At 37.5% G+C, this 22,461-nt stretch overlaps 1 protein-coding gene across 1 annotated transcript in view; it reads left to right on the top strand.

Annotated features, from left to right (window-relative positions):
- Nucleotides 1-22,015, top strand: part of LOC122795744 (kazal-type serine protease inhibitor domain-containing protein 1-like) — a 224,150-nt gene extending 202,135 nt beyond the window's left edge. Inside the window, exon 4 of the mRNA XM_044064055.1 lies at nt 20,762-22,015. Within this exon, the coding sequence (XP_043919990.1) occupies nt 20,762-20,865 (104 nt within the window). The 3' untranslated portion in view covers nt 20,866-22,015. The remainder of the gene's footprint in view (nt 1-20,761) is intronic.
- The last annotated feature ends 446 nt before the right edge of the window (nt 22,016-22,461 follow it).

Raw genomic sequence — 22,461 nt, 5'->3', positions numbered from 1 at the left:
TCCCAGTCTGTTGCCAGTCTGTTTGAGACAGTGTAGTAAATGTACAATTGTTTATGACAATCATTTACTCATTGTAAAACACTCAAAATAAATATGAAAATAAAAAAGAAACACCACAGTATCAGCTTCACCACACAGATCATAAAGTTCCAAAAATGTATTCTGGTACCTCAGCCTGTCGCCTTCTTGGGATGAGTCACACATTACAACTTGATCCAATTTATACACCCAGTGCTCCTATTAAACAATCAATTTCCAATGCAACAGCCTCATTACAAACACACTATCAGGCAAATTGTTATTCAAACAAAAAAGTTAAAAATATATTAAAACATCCTTCTTATATTCATTGAATAACACAATAATGCAACATGTAATAAATACATTCCTATAAAGTTAGATTGATATCCAGATGCATTCCTTTAGGATATAATGCCCTTTTAATTTATAATTGTTCTACATTCTGATCTATTTAACTTTTCTTTAAAACTACTCCCTCTACTCAAATGTGGCTGGGCTAATAGACTAAAGAACAAACCATCCCCCAATCCCACATGTGCAGATAAAAAATGGCTTGCTACAGAGCGGTTGATGTTCTTCCTCCTAATATCCCCCAGATGTTCCATTATTCTAACTTTCACCTTCCTTTTAGTTTGTCCAAAATTCCATTTTATATTTGGACAACCACATCCAATAATATAAACAACCAGTAAAGAATTACAATCAGATGACTCCCTGGCTCTGTAATCTCTTCCATTAATTTTGTGATTAAATTCCTAACCTTACTACATACAGAACCGTTTCTGCAAGCAAGTGTCTCCGCTCTGTCTACATTACTATCATTCCGTCCCCACTTAGCAATTCCTTCAGATTGCTATATCTTCCATATGTGAAAGTGATATGTTTAGGAAATAAATATCCTATTGTAACATTGCAACATAATGTATGCCAAGATTCCCTAACTATTTTTTTCTAAAATGGCAGAAAAAGGGAAATTTCATTACAAAAAACATCTTATCTTCTCTATTTTTATATTTCACATCCCTCTCATAAGCTTCACAGTATTTACTAAACCTGTTCTTCTGTCCCAAAACTCTGTTCTTGGCTTCCAGTAACGTTAATTCAGAATAACCTCGTGCAACCAATCTATTCTGAATCTCATTCAAATAATTGCCCTTCAATTTAATATCTGATGTATTTCGATAAATTCTCCTAAACTCCCCATACGGTAATGATTTAATTAAGTGGGGGGAATGTATGCTGTTTGCATGAAGAAAATGGTTGACAGAAGTGAGTTTCCTATAAGGCCTGTATTGAACCCAGTTTCCACCACCAACATAAAATTCCACATCCAAAAATACTATAGTCTTAGAATTTAACAGGCAAGTAAATTTCAAACCATGTGGGTTATCATTAATTTATCTCACAAATTCTAAAAATTCTTCCTGTCCACCTCTACACACAAAAATTAAATTTCAATAAACCTTTTATAATGCACCACATTCTTTGAAAAATGTGCAGTAGGGTACATGAATTGCCTCTCAAATTCACCCATATAAATGATGGCATAAGTTGGGGAATAAGATGCCCCCATTGCTGTTCCCCTCTTCTGCAAAATAATTCTATTGTCCCATCTAAAATAGTTATGGGTGAGACAAAATTTCAGAATGGACAGCAAATAAGAGGCCTGAAGATCATCGCCCATCACCTTATCCATTGCTTCCAATCCCCACTTAATTTCAATGTTAGTGTACAATGCACTAGCATTTATTGTGGCCCAAAAATAATCATCTTGCCATTCCATCATTTTCAAACAATTACACAATTCTACTTATTTTTCACATGAGAAGGAACCCTAGAAAAAAAATTTTAAACTGAAAATTTAGAAAGATATCCACTTTTTCCAAATATGAGCCTATTCATGATATTATACGTCTCCCTGGAGAATTGGAGAAACTCTTATGGAGTTTTGGGATGGCATAGAATTTGGGGTCCCTGGGTTCCTTAGCAATTAACCTCTCCACATCTTTATCCCCTAGGAATCCCAAGCCTTTCCCCTCTTTCCAACAGTTCATATAATTGCAAGTTAAACATTTTAACCAGGTTGGTAGTGAGTTCAACATAATTTTCAGTTTCACAAATTAACTTATTAACCATCCCATTATATTCTTCTCTACTCATAACAACCCAATTACCACCCTTATCAGCTTCCTTAAAAACATACTTGTCTAAATATGAACATACATTCTATAAATCTGTCCATTCATCTTTTGTCAAGTTAGACTTCTTTTGCTTCAAAAACACATTGAATTCATGTTCTACCCTCTTACAATGTGATTCATGTGATTCATTGCTGAATTCTGTGCTCTCTCTATTCTGTAAATGTGATAATTCACCAAGTTAAGTTTTTAGGAAGTTGTCTGATCTCTCAGTGGTCCCTCTCCTGACATGAGTTCACAGTTTCTTTATCCCAGTCTGTTGCAAGTTTGCTTCAGACAGTGTAGTAAATGTATAATCTTTGTTGACAATCATTTACTCTTCTCCTGACCTGATACAACACAAGAAAGGTGCAAACATGTACTCAAGTTTGAAAGTTAGCCTCTCATTTACCACATATGCCAGTAAGAAGCTTTTTACCACATGGCATTCTCCTAAAACTAGACCTGCTTATGCTGAGGTCACAAAGAAATCACTACCTAAGCCTCTTAGATACTGCTTAGATCATCCTCAACCACATAATAATATACCCGAAAGTATACAGAAAGGTATAGCTGGTATCTTTACATTTGAATTAAGGCAAAATGGAAGAATGGAAGAGAATGGAATGGAAGCAGCAGGGGGATAGTTAAACAGGCAAAAGACAGAAGGGAAACATAGACAGGATATAGCAGAAAAGCAAACAAATGTGAGGACTGGAAGCGTGACAGACTAGTATAACAATGCAATATAGTGAGTAGTGGGAGGAGGATGCATGAACATGGATATGCTGTGCAATTCAGTGACATAGTGGGACACAACCTTTTAAAATCAGCAGGTGCAAGACAGGAACCAACCCTCAAATAAGAAGTCATGCCAATGCATTGGCAGGCATGCATACTCACAAAGAAGTCTAGGTAAACCTAATACCCTGTCTGCCAACCTGTCTTTGGAATGTATGACAAAACTAGAAAATAATGAAAACATACACAAACACAAAGAGACCATGAAACTCCACAAAATAACATCACAACCACAACCCAAACAAAGCAAGAAATGTTACACAAACAGATTTTAACAGTAGATGAAGATCTTATATCTTGTCTAGTCTCCCCATTTTACTGGAAAGCTGTAGGTCCTTCTTACCTAATGGCTAATTTAGTCCTTCTAAGGATGGCATTCTGCCCATGGCTGCATCTTTGAATTCAGTTGTTATTTATCACCTTATCATCTTTTAACGGAGACTACTCGAATCATCCTGTATTTCTACTGTGTAATAATGCTCCTTATCACTTCTATGACAATTTAGATGTGATGCCCTGGCTATAATCAAGGCAAGTAAAAGAAAAAAAGCACACCTGTTGCAATGCAGCAGAACAGCTGAACAGTAAATCCAAGTCAGTCAAGCAAAACTGTTTATGAAAGATGTTGTGCAGTTTCGTTCCACCTTTTACAGAACTTTATCAGAACTAACAATCATTGGTAAAAACAAGCATATATACCAAAAAGGAGTCACATGAAAGAAACACATGATACAAATCATATGATGTTAAAAGTTTAATAGTTAAAAAAATAAAAAAATAAAAGATTGATTAAAAATAAGAGACACCCATTAAAATACTTCAAAGTGTCTTAGTTTTAAAACTGGATTCAAGGAACATGCTTCATTCAGATTCATATTGTGGCATTAAGCCAAAGCTGCCATTTAAGTTCCCTCAAGTTTAGATGTTCATCAATTATTCAAGCCTAGGGGTCCATTTGGACATGATCAATTATGAAGAAAACAAATTTGTGACTACTAACCACAATGATATGTTTGCTTAAGGCAATAGTTTATTTTTTTCATTTTAATATCCAAAATATGTTTATAAACACAGTCTCTAAACCTCCTTGAGGTTTTGCCCACATAATTGTGGAACAAAATGTGCATTGTGCCAAGTAGACTACATTCTTTTGTACCAGAAATGAAACAACTGTTAACAGTGCATGTGTTTCCTAGAACAGAAAAGTGGTCCCCACAAATAATGTGTGTACATTGAGAACATGAACCACACTTATGTTTGCCACCATTCCTACTTGTCTCAACTTTTTTTGTTTTTTTATGTTCTAACAAATATTTAAAACATTTGTCCTTTTTATATGTAAAGTACAGTTTGGTACCCAATTTTTCAGTCCCACCATGGTCCACCAAAATCACTTTCCAGTTCTTGTTTATACAATCTAAAATGGCGTTACTGTCTAAGGAATAGGTGGAAATGAAAAAGACCCTGTTATTGTCAGCCTTAGGTGTAGAAACTGGTCAAGTTTCCACAACATAGGGTTTAAAATAGAAACTGAAATTCCTGCTCTCTTTTGCTAACAATTTATTTATAATTTAATTTAAAAATTCAACTGGGTAGCATCTAGCATAAAATATTGCCATCAGTTTATCACACTCAGCATGAAAAACATTATTTTCCAAAATTATTCTGGCAAGATATGCCAGTTGTCCTTTAACAACAGATTTTTTCTGATATTGGGGGCTGCCAACTTGAAAAATGAAGGCAGGAACTTGAAAAAGTTGGCTTACGATAAATGTCGGAAATTCATTTTTTTATTGGTGGTATCCTTTCTGATTTCTACCTCCAAAAAAGGGTATTACTTGGTCATCATAAGAATAGGAAAAGGACATAAAATTCCTGGTGTTAATATAAACTACAAATTCCTAGCATTTGTCCACAGTATCATTCCATAAAAGGAATATGTCATCCAGGAATCTAGTGTATAAGGACCAATAGTTAATGTAACTACTACTGCAAATTAACTGATCTTCCCATTCTACCAAAACATAATTAGTGCACGTAGGGGCACATGCCACACCCATAGCTATGCCCATAATTTAATTAAAATACTGGCCTTCAAAATATAAAAAGTTATTTTTTAATAGTATGTCCATCAAAACAACCATTGCATTAACGGTATCTGTATCCTCTTCCAGGTTTTTGTATAGTTGTTTTTCAAAGCAACAATGGCCTGTGTCATATGGAATGACAGAGAAAAGTTTGTGGACATTGACGGTAACAAAAATCACTTCACACTGATAGACTATATTATTTAGTAAACCTAAAAAGTGGCAAGAATACTTACAAATTTGAGCAACTTTAGTCAAGCCCTCTTATAATTTTATGTCCAATAGCTTCACTATATAGAAAGTCTTAGCACAATTAGCATCTACTATGGGACAAAAAGGGGGTGTGCAATGTTTTTGTGCAATTTAGGTATACTATATGCTTGCTATGACAGGATTTTCATTGCACATAAATTTTTAATCACATTAAGAGGTCTGCCCTGAAGAAACATATCCTCAAATAATAAATCAATTTTTAAATATGCAATATGAATTTCGTTTTTAGAAACACTCTCATATGTGTCATCCATTAATAAAGAATTAATTTCCTTGTTATAATCTACTTGGTTCATCATAAGAAGACCTCCTCCCTTGTCAGGTTTTATAGCCCGAATAGAAAAATCATCAGTAATGTCATGCAAGAAATGAGTTTCTTCCCTAGACAAGTTATAATGTTTGTTTTTAACTGGTTGTTATAATACCTGTCTTATATTAAAAACACACATCTTCTCAAAGGTGAATAAACTTTGCTGGAGGGGAAGGTTGAACAAATACGGGGCCTATACAACATTTTACAAGGTGCACCACTATAGTTATGTTAACACCAAATAGTTAAAATCTACTTACAAATAAACATTTTTAAATCAATTAGTGTGTCAGTTAGGTCAGTTCTTCTCGCTGGCATGAAAGTAAGACCTTTAGCTAATACATTAGCATGCTCCATAGTAATACAGTTTAAAGAATAATTTGTACATAGTTTGAAGAATATTGTAGATTTTAAAATTGCCCCCAACATTTGATATAATGTTTGCTAACAAGTTCTCTGTCAAAATGTCAATGGGTTTAATAACCCCCAGTTTCCAGTTGTGGTTGTTGCATTGGAATTTCTTGGGTCTCACTCACTGCTTGATGTATGACTCATTTAAATCCTGCTGTCTTGATGTATTGGAATGCTGCTGGAAGTTCCTCATCCGTTCGGATCGCCGCACTGGTTCTTTTTCTAAAGTGGGCATTATCTCATGACCTCTATTTGAAGCTTCCAATTCAGTGGCTGGATCCAAATCCCCAGAATGAATTTGATTGGTGGAAGAAGAATGATTGCCATGCTGATGTGATGGAGTAGGATAAACCCTACCCCTCGCATATTCTTCCATAGCTCTTTTAAATTTGTGGATTTTACATTGAATTATGGCATTACAAATATAGTCAACCCTGGAAAACAGATTGAGGTAGTTTGTTTCATAATAATTGCACATCAAATCTTCACAGATGATTTTTTTTGTGGAGTCTAGTTGAAGAGAAAGTTGTTCTAATTCAATGTTATTGTGTTTAACCATAATACAGATAATATCCACATCAGCTTTATAAAAGACAGTATGCAAATCTTTTAACATATCTGCTTTACCAGCTACACCATTAGGAAAAATCCAGAGTCTCAAACTTCTAGGAACACAATGGGCTTCAACGTTTTTGTTAAATAGGAATTTTCTAGTTGCAGTTGTTTATATCAATAACAGTTTTTCAAATTCTCACAGTTTTTCACTCAAAGAACAAGACTCATTACCACTGAAAATTACTACCAGTGTCTCCAAATTAAAACTAAAATAATTGGTTTTCCAGTCTAAATATTGAAAAGCCAAAGAAGAAAAATTAGTGTGGCCCCGACCCGACAAAGCAGATGGTTAAGTCAAAGGTAGTCCTAAACTGTAGGCAGTAGGACCATTCAAACCCATTTGTGAAATCAATCCATTAGATAACTAACTGACTTGTTGTAATAATGTCAGGTCTCCCACTGTGCATGAATTCTCCATATTACAACTTCCAAAGTCTACTTCTGCACACACTACAGGAGAGGAAATAGCACAAACTAAGAACCTGGACAAGGAAAACAAAACTGTAAAAGAAAAATTGAGACACTGGAGTTTGGAATGATGTAGCTTTTCCACTCACCTATCACTCGATCCAGCTATAGGGTGTCTTTGGGAAACACATTTCACCAACAGGATCAGACAGCATGGCCCACAAAACTCCATTTAAGCATCATGCCATTTGAGCTGGTAGGGAGGTTTGTTATCTAAGAAGTGCAGAACCCAAAAGATGTCATATTCAGTAAAGTGCACTAAAAATCAACTTCCTATTAGTGAATGGTTGCACACGATTCATAAACTCAGGTTGCTCACCTGCATCCACATAACCTTTACAACAATGGATATTGAGGAGCAGAGGATCATTTCCAGTAAACAAGCTTGTAGAGGTAAGAATGAAATCAATGCAGCAGCATATTACAATTTCAGAATATATACTTTCTTTCTAACAACTGTATACAGCAAAACATTTACTGGCCAGCCAACAGCTCCCTGAAGATTAGGGTCCCAAATGGCTCCACAAAATACCTCTATTATAATCCACTACTTCATAGGACTCACAGTAATCCTGGTAAGAAATATGATCTACCGTGAATTTAACAGGTGATAAAAGAACAGACAAAAAATGGGGTTGTTTATCATGACTGCAGTGAACTACCAGGAGCAGAGTAATATGGCAGAGGCAGAAATAATGGCTGGGTATATTCCGAAGGGGGCAGGCTCATCATGCTAAGTGTTAAGGATCTTACAATACAAGGACCTAACTGGCCACACCTTTGGTACTTCATGCAGTTGTGGTGGATACAAGGAGAGGGACAATAGGCTGATGGTAGGAGGCCAGAGGAAAGGTACCAGATGGGTGCATTGGATATGACCACAGACTATTTGAGATAGAGTTCTTCTCTCCAGAGATGAGAAGATATAGGGGTATTTTAACTCAATTTATAAAATCATGTCAGGAGCATTTTAAGACCAGAGTTGATGTAAAGCAGCAGGAGAAGGCACAAGCATCAAGTTATAGGGGCTATCTACTCCATAGACTGATAAAAGTACATCTTGATGGAGAGGGTTGGTGTCCTTCTGAAGGAATTACTGGAATGGCTGGAAGAGAGGCAGTCTGTGAACTTATTCAAGAAAGCTTGAAACTGATGTAGAAAAGATAATGGGAAAGATGGGATGAAACAGAGATAGGAGAATTCTGGTATCAACCAAATGTAATATAATTTGATGTATTAGAATCACTCTCATTTAAACTACAGTTGCCATAACTTCTGAGATTCTCTATATATCTCAATAAATACAGTACATTCAATGCAAGAAGAGTTGCAAGAGCTATGATTAACTTGCACATTTGTGGAAACTGCATTTATTTTATTTAAATAATGTTTTTTTAGAATTAAAACTTACATATGTATGATAATTGGATAGGCTGATCCAGTTTGTTAACACTAGGCCTTTTTGTTCCACTAACTTTAAGCGCAGCATTCAAAATCTTGCCCTTTGTGGATGTTGAGATGCAATACATTTGAGAATGGACTGATAGAGACAAAACTTTGGTATAAACAATTATTTCTTAAATTGGGATAAAGAGATTTCAAAAATGATGCATTGCATCACAATTAATTTCAGTGGTCGATAAGTCAGTTCAATCTCACTTTGTGCTGGTCTTTATAAATCTTTGCTATTTCCATTAGAATGCTGAGGATAAGTAATATTTGCATGTGCGAAGGTTGCAAGTTCATCTGTTACAAGAGCAGACAAACCAGACTTGGTGAGTCCTTTTTCAGATGATCATGTTTTGTTCTTCATCATGCTCTCAGATCATGCAGACCATCCTGAAGATGAAGCATATTCTCTCAACTATAACCACTGTCAATGTTCATGCTTGCAGTATATGAGACACTATTACGAAGGATGGAGAGTATATATAGTATTCATTCTCTCTTACTCTCAACAGCAGGGCTTCAGCCATGTTTTATAGAACTATGTGATGGTACAGCCATCAGGTGAAGTTAATTACTGTGCTTTCTGATTTGACAGAAGAAACATTGGAACACAGTTAGCAAACATTTTCTTCTAATACAAGAGGTTCTCCGGTTCGATTCTCAGCTGGGGTGCCTTCTGTGCGGAGTCTGCATGTCCTCCCTGTGGTCGTGTGGGTTTCCTCCGGGTGATCCAGTTTCCTCCCACATCCCAAAGACATGCAGTAGGTGAATTGGACACTCTAAATTGGCCCTAGGTGTGAGTGTATGCATGTGTGTGCCTTCTGTGGAAGGTTGGGCACCGGGCTGGCAACTCGACACCGTAAACCTCCACTGCCAATCATGAGAGGACAGATGATCCACTGTGGCGACCCCTAACTGGGAAAAGCCGAAAAAAGAAGAAGAAGTAAACCTGTACCTTCCAGGGTAATTACCTGTATACTATGTATGTATTCTACCTATATTCCAAATTTCAGCTGTACATCACAAATCTATTAATTACCTTTATTTTTAAATTAATATTTTCGTGTTTGTTCTCTCCACTGTAACTGTTGATGTGCTGCATACTACTGTAAAAACATGTCTTTTGTAATTTGTGTGTATACTGATCATGTCTAAATAACTAAATGTATCTGTAATTTTTCTGCGTGGAGCTTTTCTCCCCGGGCATCTGCTGAAAAAGGGCCTTTTCGGATCAGTCAGACACTCCCTGTTAACAAATGTAAAATAAAATAAGTAAAATAATTTATTTCTAAATCTGTGTGAAATGGAAGCACAAGAACATTTGTGGCATGCTTTTTTTTTTCAAATTTCTTTCTCCACATAGGTCTTTGTTGGCACAATCATTCCAAATTGTAGATCAGCTATTGTGCTCTCGTACTTTTTATAAATGTAGGAAATAATATTAATTTGTATCTTAAAATGGAGTGTTCTGTTCCATAGAAGATGAATTCTCTGGGATATGTATTTATCTTGTCTGGGTCTTGGTACTGAGGGAGTTGTTAGTTTAGTGAATGTGCAGTAGGTCACATAGGACTGGATCCTTTGAGATTTTGCAGGCTAGAGAGATATGGACTCTCAAGAGTCTGTAGGAAACAGAAAAAGAGAGAAAGCATTTAAGGTGGTTTGGGTAGCTTACAGAAGCCATGCCCTTGATTATCAGGAAAATGCTGCAGTCTCTCATATTTGGTTATATGCTTAGACTAGTCCATAGTAAAGGGGACATTACACCCTCTTATGGGCCTGATTATGGGGGAGGAGTAGAGAGGGATGAGAACTTCCTAAGATCTGTAAAAAGTAGCCCTGGTGATTAGTGTGGCAAGATGAAAGGATTTCCTAACAACAGTGGATACATTGTAACCAAAGGGTAGCTCGTTATCTTTAACAGCTGAGCACACTTCCAAAGGGCATCAGCAATGTGGGAGGTGCATTGGTACCCATGTTTGCCTAAAGGCACAATGCTGCATTGCTTTCCATTTACTTTAAGGTCATAATCTGGGTACCAGTTAATGGTGCATGTCAGTCACTCCTGAAGAGTCAGATGGAGTCAGGTGTGGAGTTAATGACAACTCCAGTTCACGGGCATCTGCCAACTTAGTCAGCCACATCTTTGATGCCATCAAAGAAGTAAATACCAAAAAAAAGTTGTTCAAAGACTGATTTCTGAGGGACACAGCTGATAACTACTCTATTTAAAGAGAGAGGCCACCCACACTAACAGATTGGATTCTGTTAGTTAACCATTTTGCTATCCAGTTGGTAGCATACTGATTTACATTTAGATTAATCATCTTGTGAATATTGTCAGAACATGGGGTGTTATCAAAGGCCTTGGCTAGATCCAAGTAGGCAGTATGAACCAATATGTCTGAGTTTAATTCATCAATGACATATCCAAAGTAACCCACCAGGTGCAGGAGGCAAGATCTTTATTTAAGAAGCTCCAACTGGCTTTGCCCTTGTAATTAAGTTTCATAATGATGTGTTCCATTGTTTTGCAGATAAGGCTGGTGAATCTTATAGGTCTATAGTTTCCATAATCAGAAATGGATCCCCTTGTGGAGGGGAATGACTACAACAGTTCTCAACTCCTCTGGCATAAAGGGGCTGAGGCTGAATATTCTTAGTAGTGAGTCTACCAGACAGCATCTGGTACTGGCAAGAAGGCTGTCATTATCAGGACATATGGAGCAAGTATTTTTGGCCTTGGAGAGAGCATTTGGGACCTGCTTAGAGATGACTGGTGCGTGTGCGTGTGCGTGTGCGTGTGCGTGTGTGTGTGTGTGTGTGTGTGTGTGTGTGTGTGTGTGTGTGTGTGTGTGAGTGTGTCTCTAGTCTCAGGCACATATAGTACAACAATAGATCTGATATGTACACTTCCACCCAGGAGAAACATTCACACTGAGACAGGGCTCCCACATCAGTTTCTTGCAATTTTAACACTAACATTTATTCTGCTACATACTGATGAGGTCATCATTTCAACTGTGCTCTATCTCCACATTAAAAGAAGACTTCTCTCATGGTGCTCACAATTTATACTGTGTCCTTTAGAGTGTGTAACTAGATAGGTAGGTTGTTTGAATCCAACACTGTGGAACCGGGATGAGGATAAGCATCTTGTGGCAGGTAAATATAGCTTCAACAGAAGATCTCATGTAAACACTTCCACTCAGGCAATACATTTTCAGAGGAAGAGGGCTCAGCCATCATTTTTCCCCATTTTAACACAAGCAATTGTTGAGCTACATGCTGATGAGGTCATACTTTCAAATGTGCTCTATATCACAACTGCATTAAAAATTTGCCTGTGGTGCTTGCAGTTGATACTGTGTTCTACATAGGAGGTGGTTTGAATCCAGTAGTGACTAACTACTGTGTGTGTGTGTGTGTGTGTGTGTGTGTGTGTGTGTGTGTGTGTGTGTGTGTGTGTGTGTGTGTGTGTGTGTGTGTGTGTCTTTGTGTGTCACTCTTGTGCTAGGCAGGAATGGCCTCTCTCACAGATACAGTGTATAGCTTAACAGTGGTAATAAGCTCTCCCACCACTTTCAGTCCATTTTAGCAAACACATCACACTATCAAACCAATGCTGGTTTCATCCTTTCAAATGTGCACTTTCAGACATGTAAGCAAACATCTCATGTAATATTTACAGTTCATGCAATATCCTCTAGCTTTTGAACTTATTCAGGTAGTCAGTTTGAACTCACACATTAATTCATAGACTTAGTTGTTTTAGAATGTGTGTGAAAGTACATGTAGGTAGAGACAGTGTCACCCATATATCTGATGTGTGGGTTTATGTCAGATTATCAAGATTTTGGAAACCCAGACTTCATATGGTTGACACCACGTCTGACTTTCTAAAAACTCAAATGAAACAAAACAAAAAATATATACATTTTAGTGGGGGGGGGGGGGCAGGCCCCCCTGCAACCTCATGTGGGGGGCTGTGCCTCCCATGCCCCTTGCAAATCATTTATACTAAATTAGTGATCACACTACAGTTGGGAAAATGATAGACTCCCAGATCCAAATGCCTCAAGTTTTCAGACATTTGAACATATGGTCTAGACCATATGAAGTTCGGGTTTTTGAAAACTCACTAATCTGACATAAACACCTGGTATGTACATCTATAGCCAGAAAGGACTCTTCACTAGTTTCTGTCTATTTTATTTTATTTATTTGGGGAACGTCAGGAGATGACAGAGGAGTAAAGTTATAACTGGATTTGTCCTTATTTTATTGGCCTATGTCCTTAGGGTATGAGTAAAGGTTGTTATTTTATATTAGTTCTTAACATGCTATGCATTACCTCTTAGGTTAATGACAGTTGAAGAAGATTTTTCTAGTTGTCATTGGCAGATCTAGCAGTTTACAATTCATACTTTTGTTTGAAGGATTTGATTTTGTTCTTTGTTGATCTTTTTGAATTCTTCTCTGCTGACAGGGCATTGACTTTGTTTGTACTGGCTATGCATTTCTTCCTCTTATTGTATAGTTTCTTTATACTAGGGTCCCACTGTAAGTGTTTATTCCTGAATTTGGCACTATATTTATATCTTATAAGGACAGATGCCTTGGTGCATGCTTTGAGGTGAACATAGAAATTATTCACAGATGTAGCAGCATTTGAGATGGGATTGCCAATGTCAGAAGAATGGTTGAATTTCAACACATCATGTCTTAGCTGCATTAGATTTGGCTTATAGTAGTATTTAAAGACACAAGGGGTTTTGTGGTAGATCAGGTTTTACCCATATAGTGGGAGTAATTGAATGGGGGCCACATTTAACCAGTGAAGTGTTAACTATTCACATTGACCATAAGGTGGCAGTATTGGAGAGAACCAGGTCCATTATTTTTGAGCCCAAAGTTGAGAATATAGACAGTTGGTCTAGGTAACGATTAATTAAGCCCAGGAAGTTTTGTGCATACTTATTTAAAGTAATGTAGGTTTTCCAGGTAAAGGAGGGATAGTTGAGGTCACCCAAGTAAAACTATTAGGCTCAGTAGAAAGGGGTGTTAGTTTGTTTTAGTATAGGTTCATAGGTTCATACTAGGCTATCTGCCCTAGGGCATTTATAAGCCTAGCCAGAATGTGTTTGGCTTTCGCCACCCATTTTAAATTTATTTTGCTATGCCCTTTTTCGAGGTTAGTATACTGTGCCTCTGTCTTACAGTGACACAGAAGTGATACCTGGGGTAAACCTACGATCTCCCATCCACTCATCAAGATTCCTCTTGAAGAGAGTCAATGAGGGACTCTGCCTAACCTGGACTGGGATTTTATTCCAGAGTGAAGGGAGCCTCTGGGTTATGAATCTGTCCCTCCAGCATGTCCTATTTATTTCAGTGCTGAGGTTCAAGTCTCTCGAGTGCGTAGCTCGATGGGATTTGGATTTTCTGAGCTGCAGCATGTCCATTAATTCTGGGTTGGACATGGCTTTATACGTCAGGCACAGATTGCCTCTGAACAGGCGGTATGCAACTGAGTAGAGCTGGAGTTTCTTTAACCGGGCAGCATATGGCATCTGTTTGAGCCCTTTGATCCTCTTGGTGAGGTACTTTTGGGGTCTTTCCAGTTGCTGCAGGTGTCTGGTAAGGTACATCCCAAAAGGGGCATTGTACTAAATTATGGGCCTGATGAGGGATGAGTAAAGAGGCACGATGACCTCCCCTGATCTAGATGTGAATCCCTTCATGATTAGGTGGGCTATATAAAATGTTTTTCTAACCAATTTGGCCACGTGGTTGTCAAATGAGAGATTGCTATCAACTTGGGTCCCCAGGTCCCCAATTACTTCTTCTGTACTTAATGGATTACCACCTATGTGGTAATTTGTGGGCACTTTGTTTTTGCCAAAGGGGATGACTATACACTTTTGGCATTTAGCTTGAGGCCATGGCTCTGGCACCAGTTGTCTGTTTCTATGAGGCCCTTTTGGAGGATGCTTGTGTCGGCTGGAGAGTCGATTATGGCCCAGTTTGCAGTCATCTGCGAACTTGGTCAGCCACAGTCCTTCCGTGTTGGCCTGTACCTCCGAGAAATATATACCGAACAAGAGAGGTCCCAGGACTGAGCCTTGTGGGACACCACTTGTAACTGGTTTGGAGTCTGACATGGCTCCAGCAATTCTAACCATGTGGGTTCTGTCCTTGAGCCAGTTTGAAATCCATCTAGTGACATAGGGGTTTATATTTAAGCTGGTGAGCTTATCTATAATGCCCGAGTGGGGTATTGTATCGAAGGCTTTTGCAAGGTCCAGGTAGGCTGTGTGGACCACCTTCCCCTCGTCAATGGCCTTGGTGACTGTTTCAAAGAAATCAACCAGGTTTAAGAGGCAGGATCTGCCCTTAACAAAGCTGAACTGGGTAGGATCCAGGGTCTGTAGGTCCCCAATATCTTTATTTATGAGGTCCATGATGATCCTTTCCATAGATTTGCAGACCAAGCTAGTCAGGCTTATGGGGCAATAGTTTCCAGGATCCGTTGAGGCACCACCTTTATGGAGAGGGACCACTGTTGCTGTACGCCACTCTTTGGGCACATATCCTGTAGTAAGGCTGAGATTGAACAGTAGTTTTATGTTTGGGTTTAGCTCTTCTTGGAGTTCATGTAGGACGCAGCCCGGGACACCGTCTGGTCCCATTGATGCTGTGTTTTTTTGCTTTGGAGAGGGCGGCTCTTACCTGAGCATCTGAGATGTCAGGGGGGCAGCACTCAGCTGGGATAGATATTTGCCCTTTTGGTGGGGAGGGGGGGGAGAAGTTTGCACTGAACCTGTCAGCTAGGATGTTGGCAATGTCTGTGGGTTCAGTGTATTTTTTGTCATTTTGGACTAATTCTGAGCATATCTGGGAATTACCACCCAGGTTCCTAACATAACTAAAGGAAGCCTTGTGATTATCCTTAGTGCCCTGTGCAATTTTCCTCTCGAAGCTGGCCTTAGACAATTTTATGAGTGCCCGTAGTTTTTTGCTAATACTGATCAGTGATGCCTTCCCTTTTTGGGATTTTGCTCTATCATTTAGTAGCTTCCTCCTTCTATTGTATAGTTTGTTTATGGCTGGGGTCCACCAGACAGGACGTCTGCCTTTGCAGGATTGGGTCTTGGTTTTATTTGGGATCGCATGATCCATGCATTCCTGAAGGTGTTCATAGAATGCGTTTATAAAGGATTCTGCGGTCTGGGCCGTATTTTCCACAGCCCTGGGGGCTTTGAAGGATTCCACCTCATAGGCTGTTAATATATGTTGCTTATTTCCTAGTTCACCTTTATATATAAAGAAGTCAAGCTACTCTCACTTGTAACCATTTGTAGCCACTGTCTCTTTACTGTCTTTGCCTGTCTGGACTGCATTTTCATTTAAAAGTTCTCTACCCCACTACATCTTTTTTAACCCCTTTATTAAATAATCACTTAGGTGATAGGCAAACATGCATTTACAGATAAGAAAACAAACCATGTTAATATGTTCACAATTACAAAATTTATAGGTTACATATATGCTTTTATACAAATATCATTTTATTTATTTTATTTTTTATTTTACATTTGTTGACCGGGCTAGTCTAACTGGATACATGTCCATTTTCAATAGAGGCCCGGGGAGAAAAGCTCCAAGAAACTTACAAAATACAATAAAGAAGGAAATAACAGTAAAGATACATACAAAATACAAAATAAAAATTGTAGTTAGAACTAAAAAATAAAACTGTATTTATTTATTTATTTTCTTAAAAAAAAAAAAAAAAAAATAGCAAAAAGTTGAACATTGTTAGAGAAATACTAACTACCATACTCTGTTCATAGCAAGGACAGTATCTGCAAGGAATAATATTAATGAGAGGATGTTATATACATATATTTATGAAATTCATTAGCAGTTTTATGGTAAAAGGAAAACTATAGGGGTTAGACTATGATGTATGGTAGTTATTGGTGAGAAATAAGAAAGTTAGTCAGGATTAGTGCAGGAACATAACCCGTGTGTATTGAGGTATAGTTTGAGTTTCTTTTTAAAAAGTGTAAGAGAAGACAGAGTTGTGAGTTCAGAGGGTAGTAAATTCCATAGCTTTCCAACAGTATTAGAGAACAGGGAGTCACCTGCTGAGTTGTTGGATCTGCAAGTGTTAAACAGAAGTTTGTTTGATGAGCGTAAATTTTTTGGATTATTGTAGGGGGTAAAGAGGCTAGAGAGTATTGGAATATTGGTGGGTTGATACAGGGTCTTGTGGGCTATAGCAAGCTGTAGAAATTTGAGATGGTGTAGAAACTCTAGCCAATCAAGTTGTTTTAGATTAAGCGGTGAAAGGAGAGTCCGTAGCAAATCTGGCAATATTATTATAGGATACTGGCAGTTTGTTGAGGTTGTTTTTAGAAAGATTCGTATAAATGGGTGAAGCATAGAGTAAAGTAGAGATTAGGTGAGTTCTGGCTATAGCAGTCCTGGCTACTGGTGTAAGAAAGGGTTTGATTCTATAGAGGGATCCTAGTTTCTTGTTGACTGTTTTTATTGTACCGTTAATATGACTATCAAAGTTGAGGTTATTGTCTATTGTTATTCCTAGGAGTTTGGTAGTAGGGTCGGGAGAAATAAGAGTACCATTATTAGATGTAAGTGTGAAATGTATGGGGGTGGACTTACGGGTTGGTGAGAAGAGTAGCAGTTTAGTTTTTTTGGGGTTTAGGTTTAGGCAACAGTTTGTGAACCATTCTTCAACAGTATTAAATGCTTTCTGGGTAAGGGTCTGTAGTTCGGTTTGAGAAGTGGCTGAGCAAATAATAGTAGAGTCATCAGCATATTGAATGCAGGTAGTGTGTGGAAATGCTGACTGAAGGTCATTAATAAAAATGGAAAAAAGAAGAGGACCTAATATGGAACCCTGAGGGACACCAAGGGAGATGGGAAGTAGATTAGAAAGATTGCTGTGCCAGAGTACAGCCTGCTGTCTGTTTTCTAGGTAAGATTTGAACCAATTTATAGCTAAGGGATTAAGTGATAGAGATTTCATTATATGTAAAAGGAGTTGGTGATTAACCATGTCAAAAGCTTTGGATAAATCAATGAATACTGCAGAGGAAAGAACAGTTTTGTTATAGTTATGGTTAATACAATCTGTGAATGATAATAGAGCAGTGGTGGTACTGTGATAAGGTCTGAAGCCATGTTGACAGTTGGCAAGTAAGTTGTTTTGAAGGAGGTGGTTAAGAAGTTGCTTATGGATACACTTTTCCATAATTTTTGCTAGAGGAGATAGTAGAGCTATAGGACAAAAGTTAGAGAAGTCATAAGAATTTCCACCTTTGTGTAGTGGAATAATGTAAGAAATTTTCCAGATTGATGGGATATTTCCTTCACTTATGGTTCTATTGATCAGAATGGATATGGGGTAGGCAATGGCTTTAGCTCCTTTTTGAAGGTATTCAGCTGGGAGTTGGTCAGCAGAAGGGGCGGTAGGTTTTAGTTTTTGGAGAAGGGAGCATATACTGGAAGTAGACACAGGTTGTAACTGAAATGATGGGGGAGGGTTTGAAGATGAAGTAGGCAGATTTGTGGTATTTGGAGATAGTTGGCTAGCAAGAGTTTGGATGGCATTGGTAAAGAAAGAATTAAAGGCATTGGCAGTGTGAATGGGACTCTCTGGGTTGGAGCCTAGTGGGTTGGGAGTGATAGATTGTCCTGGGTAAAGAAGTTTGTTAATGGTGTTCCAGAACTTTTGAGGTTTCATTTGATAGGTCTGCTGTGCCTGGAGGTAAAAGTTCTTTTTGTCTAACATGATGGATTTTTTAGTATGATTTCTAAGTTGCCTAAACGTTTGGTGATCTGTTGGATTTTTAGTAGTATGCCATTTTGTCCAGGCTTTGTTTCTCAGAAGGATCTTTTGCCTAGTAGTATTAGAGAGCCAGGGGGCTGGTTTAGCTTTACATCTAACAGAGCATACTGGGGCATGGTGGTTCAGGATGGCTAGAAATGTGGCATTAAAATAGGTTACTGCTTCATCAAGTGGGAGAGATTTTAGTGGGGACCAATTACACTGATTAAGTTCTGTCTGGAAGAGTTGAAGGTTAAATTGCTTTTTGTTGCGTACTGTTCTGACAGTGTTAGGGTGAGGTAGGTTAGTTTTATATCTGATAATATAGGTTAGGGAGTGGTCACTTAGATCATCTGGGAGGGTTCCTACTTTGTACGTTTGATGAGGATTATTAGTAAGTATCCAGTCCAAGGTACTTTCTTTGTTGTTGGGTTTATTAGTTCTGGTAGGGGAGTTAATAGTTTGTGAGAAGCCATATAAGTTAATATGGGTGGTGGGGTGTGTATTATTACAGGACTGCCAGTCGATATTACAGTCTCCTAGGATATTGGTTTCTTGTGGGAGATTAATAGAAAGCCAATTAAGGATATTTTCAAGGGTATTGATGTTGTTTCCTGGAGGTAGGTATAAACAAATGACATTTATAGCTTTGCAAGGGATGCCAAATATGCATTTTATATACACTAATCATCAATTCAACATTACATATGTTGATGTTCCTGCCTTCCTTTCAACTTCTCTCCTCCAAAACATTATTCTGCATGAATTTTTCCCACAATTTCCATTTTTTCTATGTAATTTGCTCTTACCCTTTTGTAAAGACTCCACTTCCAGTTATTTTATCTCTGTACTTCAAATACAGTTGGTTTAGACTTTGATTTCCATTTTCTAGTAACTTTTTTTGCAGCCACCAGAATTAAACTTAACATACCCTTATTATTTCTGGGCAGTTCAGATCCTGTATCCAAGCTCCAAAATAATTTCTTTAATTACACACCATTTGCTTGCCTAAAATTTCTGACACAGTAATGTGTAGGGATTTTTTTTAAGTCTGCCAACGCATTACACTCCAACAACATATGCTCCCAGTTACCTCTTTCTTCCCATCACTCCTCCAACATTTGCCATCTACCTGAGGAAAAATTCTTTGGAGGCTCCTTGGGGTATAAAAATGCATATGCAGACACTTCCAACTGGAAATCCTAAATCTTCCAGACTGTGTTGCATATTTGGCATCCCTAAATATGTCCTTCCATTGTTTCTTTGTGAGTTACTTATCCAGTTTCTCTTCCTAATCTTGTCTAGCTTCCTCTGATAGAGTCCTATAGTTATCATGCAATATTTTATATGCCTCCCCCAACTGTCCCTTTTAAACAGTAGCTTCTGTTCTAGATTCAAGTAAAAACTCTACCAGATCAGGTCTTTCACTAAGGATTCCCCTGTCTCGTTCTGTTTACTCTGATATCAATGCCTGATAGGGGAGGTAGTGTCTAGTCTGTAGTCAAAATGTCTTCTTGGCCTTGTCATGCACTATTACCTTTCTTTCTTTAATTATTTGTTCCCAGTACCTTGGTTCCTTTTTCAGGTTTCTCCAGTAAATTCCAGCCCCATCTTGCCTATTCTCTGTACCCCTAACTGCAGTCATCCCTATCAGTAGGATCTCCTTTCTCTATTCTTGTGTTGGCTTTAGTTCATAGAACACTTTCTGCACTTTATAAATTCAATATTCTGTATGGCTTTTACTACTGTCATTAAGGTTCTGTACCCACAATCCCAATTTCTCCTTATTTTTTGAATCCTCCCCATTTAATCATCATCCCTTCCCACTTTGAATTGTAGCTTTCCAATTATGTCATGTATATGAGCCGTAACTGTGTAGCTCTAAAATATCCCTTCAAATCAGGTATTCCTAAACCACCTTGCTCTATTGGAAGGACCAGCATATCCCACTTGACCCTTGTACCCAACACATCTTTAAGGTAATGATTCTTTCCTGGGCATTTTACTTACAGATATTACCTGATGTGTGGCTTTGAATGCAGGCAGTGGCCTTTACTTACTTTGTGACTTCTATCCACATACAGGGGTCAGCTGTTGGTTCCATATATGTATGTGTGTGTGTGTGTGTGTGTGTGTGTGTGTGTGTGTGTGTGTGTGTATATATATACACACACACACACACACACACACACACACACACCTCCTGGCAAAACATTTAATAAATAAATCTATTGAGATCTGTCAGATTGCATTAGATACTGTATATAATTTTTTGCTTCTTTGCTTTCAGAATCTTCACTGGTTGAAGAAGTGTTGACGGACAGGACAGATGCTTTTGACCTGATAGATGATGAAGATGAAGGCCTGAATATTTCTGGAGATAATGAAATCTGAAAAAGAAATGGATAAATATTGAAATCAACTGTTGCACCTTAAAGAAAGATTATTTTTTCTTCTGTGGAAAATCATTACTCCCTCATTATTCATACATTAGCTTCATGGCAAGTAGCTTATAAACAGGTATTCATTTAGAAATGATACAAAAAACATTTAGAAACAGTAGACTTTGCTGTGCACCTTTCAGTTTAAATGTCTGTAATTCTGTAATATGTGGTTTGTTATTAGAGTAAGACATTGTTTTATTTCTTTGTGATATTTTGCTTTCATTCAGACCACTGAAAGATATTTCTCCTTCTTGTGGTATCTGAAGCAGTTTTGTAAGGCATGTAAAGCAATTCTGGGAATGTGCTTTTTAAAATGAGATACACAGGTTACACATGTTTAACCTTTCTAGCCATTTATCTGCAGTTATAAATATATTTCATGAATCAAATCTTTCAAAGAGATGTGTGGTAGGGTTATACAGAGAGAAACATCAAGGTGTGCCTAGCATAATGAGTAATCTCATCACATTATTCTCACCTCTGTTACTGACAAATAAACCTGTGGGTATTCTAATGAGATATTGTTGATCTTGCAAACAAACAATAGATTACCATATACTGAATGTTGCAAATCCAGAAATAGATGGTCACAAGTGTTCTGATATGTTATTATACTGCATTGGAAGCAATGATATTCACTTTTCCCTCACACATTGTCTACAAAGGTAATATTTTATTTAAATATTTTTATAATATGTAGTAGATTTCAAAGAAATTTCATTTGTGGTTTATTTTTTAAAAACGTTTTTGCTTTTGAATTAAGAATATCATTTCTGTAAATTGTTCTAATTACAGACCAACAATAACCTAAAATTGAAATGTTAATAATTTTGAAAATTGTCTGAATGAAAAACAACAATATAGGGCTCTGTGACTAGTTTCATACACACCACTGATTTAGTTGAAGCCATTCGAACTGGCAGTGGATGGGAATTAAGTTGAAGGGAATATCATTGTTTAATGAACAGGGTTACATTTTAACTAGAGGACTTGGCATTTCAGAAGGACTGTGAGATTTATCCCTATTGCTTGTTATGGTCAAATTTCTTTTTGACTTATATGCAAAAGTGACCTGTAATAAATTACTTTTAACATTGGTATTTACGCTTTTTGTGTATTATTGAATGTGTGATAAATGCAGACATGTTGTGTCCTGCAGTACAATTCCAGTTACACAAGACTTGAAGAAACACAAGGTTTGTAATCATCACAAACACAGGACAGAGCATTTTTGCAGCTGGTACCACTTTACAGACTGAGAAGCTGAAAATAACATTCAGCCCTTTAATTTTTCTTGTGATTTATGTTTATTTTTTTATGTACAGCCTTGCACAACATGAAAGAACCTTTCTATTTAGACGACTTTCAGCTTGGCAGAAGTAGAAGTTAAAAGAGACTGTTGTGGATGACATGCTTGTATAACTAACAAAAGGTGGGGTAATACTTGCCTCTGGGCTTTCAATGAAATGCTTTTGTTACTTTTTCTTTTTAAATTGCTGGGATTATTTAAGTTCATCATAACAACTATTTACAGTACCCATTGTTT

This window comes from Protopterus annectens, chromosome 2.part2 (assembly GCF_019279795.1).
Source record: "Protopterus annectens isolate FY-2018-M chromosome 2.part2, PAN1.0, whole genome shotgun sequence".
NCBI lineage: Eukaryota > Metazoa > Chordata > Ceratodontiformes > Protopteridae > Protopterus > Protopterus annectens.
Note: the sequence above shows the minus strand (reverse complement) of the source record. Positions and strands in the feature narration are given on the sequence as shown.